The sequence below is a fragment of the Ptychodera flava genome, unplaced genomic scaffold (assembly GCF_041260155.1).
Source record: "Ptychodera flava strain L36383 unplaced genomic scaffold, AS_Pfla_20210202 Scaffold_42__1_contigs__length_1331906_pilon, whole genome shotgun sequence".
NCBI lineage: Eukaryota > Metazoa > Hemichordata > Enteropneusta > Ptychoderidae > Ptychodera > Ptychodera flava.
The window spans coordinates 841,905-845,289 of record NW_027248364.1 but is presented as its reverse complement, the minus strand read 5'-3'; the positions used below and the strand labels follow the sequence as shown (position 1 = coordinate 845,289).

The window sequence follows — 3,385 nt, the reverse complement described above, 5'->3', positions numbered from 1 at the left end:
TTTCTCAAGAAGATACTTAATCTTACAATTGATACAGAAACAGTTGGTCCCATAGATTCTACACAGGCTTTCGATTTTGGAATTGCATGTGGCGGCGGCAGCCAGAGATTTTGATATATGATGTTGGGAAGGAGGAACTTGAAAAAGCTTATTATCCAACGGGAAAAAACAACTAGCACTCGGCCTGATGAAGGATCAAGATTCAGTTATTTGTCTATGGCTCATGTCAGTTATCTACATTATACTTCAACCAGAACTTCTTGAGAAAGCTAAACAAAGGGGCGCAAAAGAACAGCTTATGTCAACATGAGAAGTTGTTTTGAAGATCTTGCAAACTTAATATGCTACGGTAACATGATAAATACTTGGCTACAGGGGTTGGGATAAAGATAAAGATAAACTGTCTAATTTCAAGATATTAAGACTTGCTCTGTGGTACTTATTGAATAACTTTTGTAATTATTTGCGTAGGTACTACTGTAAGTACTACGTATTCTAATAACATTTTCCTCTGGCTCCCAACTATTGAAACTTTCTGGAAAACCTTTCCATTTTATCAGAGTATTTCTTTCCTCTAATTTTATTTGTCTTAATAATTCGTCTAACTCTGTACAGCTCATGGGCGCCAGCTCCGACAGCAGCCCTCTGCAGTTCATCGGAATAGAAAATGCCAAGTATTTCCTCTCCATTCAGGTCTTTCATCTTGTAAACGGGTGGCGTTCCCAGTCCAGCTGCATACACCACTTTTGTAACTATAAAGATCTCCTCTGTCCAATTTGGTAAATATCCTTTCCTGAAAGTGCTCTTGTATTTTGTAATTCGGACCCGTTCTCCTGGCTTGAACTCAGGGGTGGCACCTGCAGCCGCCATCTCAGGACCGTATAATGTATAAAATGCCTGCCAATCATTCTCCTCTGTTACGTCGGTGGGTTTCATTTTGATACTTCCATGTACAGTGTTGTTGTAGTTCTCGCAAAGTTCGGTAGAATAAAGAGCCATTCACGTGTCTGTTTATATGTGAAGTATTTCCACATCATGGTCTTCAAAGTACGATTGAATCGTTCTACAACACTAGCTTTTTATCACTATATGTGTGAAACCAGTGAATGCCCGACTCCTCAAGCCATTTCTGCATTTTCCGGTTAGTAAATTCCCGCCCCTCATCTGTCTGAAGTCTGTCGGGTTACCTCCCACTTTTTATCTTTCAGTGCCTCAAGAATGTCATCAGCTGTTTTTGACTGCATAGGCCTGGCGCACGCATATTTACTGAGTACATCGATTACTGTCAGCATGTATCGAATACCCTCCCTTACGAAAAAATATGGCTTCTGGCACATAGTTGTGCATGCTAACCCACAATAGGTGTGGATACCAAGCTGCAACTGTCTGTGGCTTATAAGCAGGTTATTCATATTTTATCATGCAAAGATCTGTTCTGGCACAGTTTTGCGGCATACAGGCCGCTGTGATTGCAGACGATATGCCGCAAAAAAATGGGACGGGGCTTTTAGCGGCATAGAAGCCGCTGTGATTGCAGACAATATGCCACAAAAAATGGTGGGGTAAAAGGTTTCATGGTAAAATGCTGCTATGCATGCTTCCTGTGCTACCCCCCCCTCCCCAACCATACCTGCATTTGTACCTACCAGTTTTATACTAGCCAGGAGATTACCATACACTTCACATCTTCATTTGTTTTAAGGGACAGTAGCTGTAACTTATGTTGTTCCTTTAACTTTGGTGTGTTGAGGTAACTTTTCACTTTACTCACTTGGCAAAATAGGCAAAAATCAAGACACATAACAGTATAAAAATACTGCATAAAAATTAAGTTACAGCTACTGCCTTTTAAACCGCCTACTCACAGATGCAAAAAAAGAGCACTTACCACATATCTTCACGATAATACCCCATTGTTTATTTTGATATGTAAAACAATGATGTTGGTACACTAGGCTGGACCACTAAGAAATTAAAATAAAATCAAAATTCAATAATCTAATGAGGTTCATGTGAAAAACATAACAGAACACGTCTAAAAGTCTGCATTTGATTTTTCATATTATCCAAAGTTGTTTTCGATGCCACCCTAATGTTTACGATCTTGTTCTGAAACTTCAGATTGAATGTTCCTGTTGATCCATTGGTCTGTTCAGCTTCATGGCATTTGCCCATACACTGAGAATAAAAATGATAAATAACAGACAAGGATATTATTACATGTGCAAAGTGAAATTGCTTGTATTTTGTCGACTACCCTTATTATATATTAATACAAAATTCACGGAAAAGAGCATTCTTGTGCTTGAAAGAAATTATAATAATTAATATTAAATAATTTATCTAATGATACAAACTCATGACATATCTATACATTATGTTTATTGTGATTACCAAATCATTGCTTTTCAGCCTCATTTTCACTATTTACTTGTGACACACCACTCCAAACTACAACTATGACCAGCGGTGATTGGGTTTCAGCACATCTCAAACAGAAGAAATGTAAATGGAAAACTGTCTCATAAATTGTTTTTAAACAAAAAGTATCCCTTTATAATAGCGCAGTGCACGGTTACAGGTTTGTAACTAAATATAGCTGTACGCGTGCGATATCGGACACGCAGCTTGAAATGCCGACAAATTTTATCAATGTTGCATACATTGCTGTTTTTGCAGCTTGTACTCTGAGTCGTGGATATGCCTATTGGTATTCATTGTTACACTAGCAGTTAGCCCACTGAGTTGTATTTTCGTCGTTCTTGCATTCGTAATTTTCAAAAGCGTAATCTAAAAATGCGGACGATGCTGTGTGTTGGCCGCTAACACACAGCATCGTACGCAGAGAGTTGCCGACATCGACGGTTATTTACGAAAAGTGAATAAAAGACTGGCATTTTTGGAAGCGATCGAGTAGCTGAGGTAGGCAGGGATACGACTTTGGCCCAAGAACGCTGAATTTCGGCAGTAATTTGGCTTTTTACGTCAGTCCAAAATGGATTTGAAGTCACAAACTCTACGTACGGGTCTTTACAGGGCTGTGGTGAGCGGGGCGATTAACTGTAGCGGAATACACAGCATCGTACGCAGGGCTACCAACCTCCATGATTAACTACCGGTATATTATTTTTGCCAATACCGTACGTTCATTTGGCATACTTGAACAGGGTTCGCCAAGAACAACATCGATATAGCATGACCAAAGACAGTGAAAACTGCGAAAATTATAGAGACAACTCGTGGTATTGAAAATTACTTACCGAATTTTTAAACGATCTGTAGCTCTTCGATAAAACTATGGGTGTGTCTGTGACCGTTGTTCTTCGGGACGATATCGCGGTCTCAGAATCGGTCATCCAAGGGCCATCAACGCATCGCAAACGCT

General features: G+C 39.5%; 1 protein-coding gene across 1 annotated transcript; it reads right to left on the bottom strand.

Annotated features, from left to right (window-relative positions):
- Positions 1–522: 522 nt before the first annotated feature.
- On the bottom strand, positions 523–936 carry LOC139128059 (uncharacterized). Its single transcript, XM_070693919.1, has one exon. It carries the CDS (start codon positions 934–936, stop codon positions 523–525), a length of 414 nt encoding a protein of 137 aa, XP_070550020.1.
- Between the last annotated feature and the right edge of the window lie 2,449 nt (positions 937–3,385).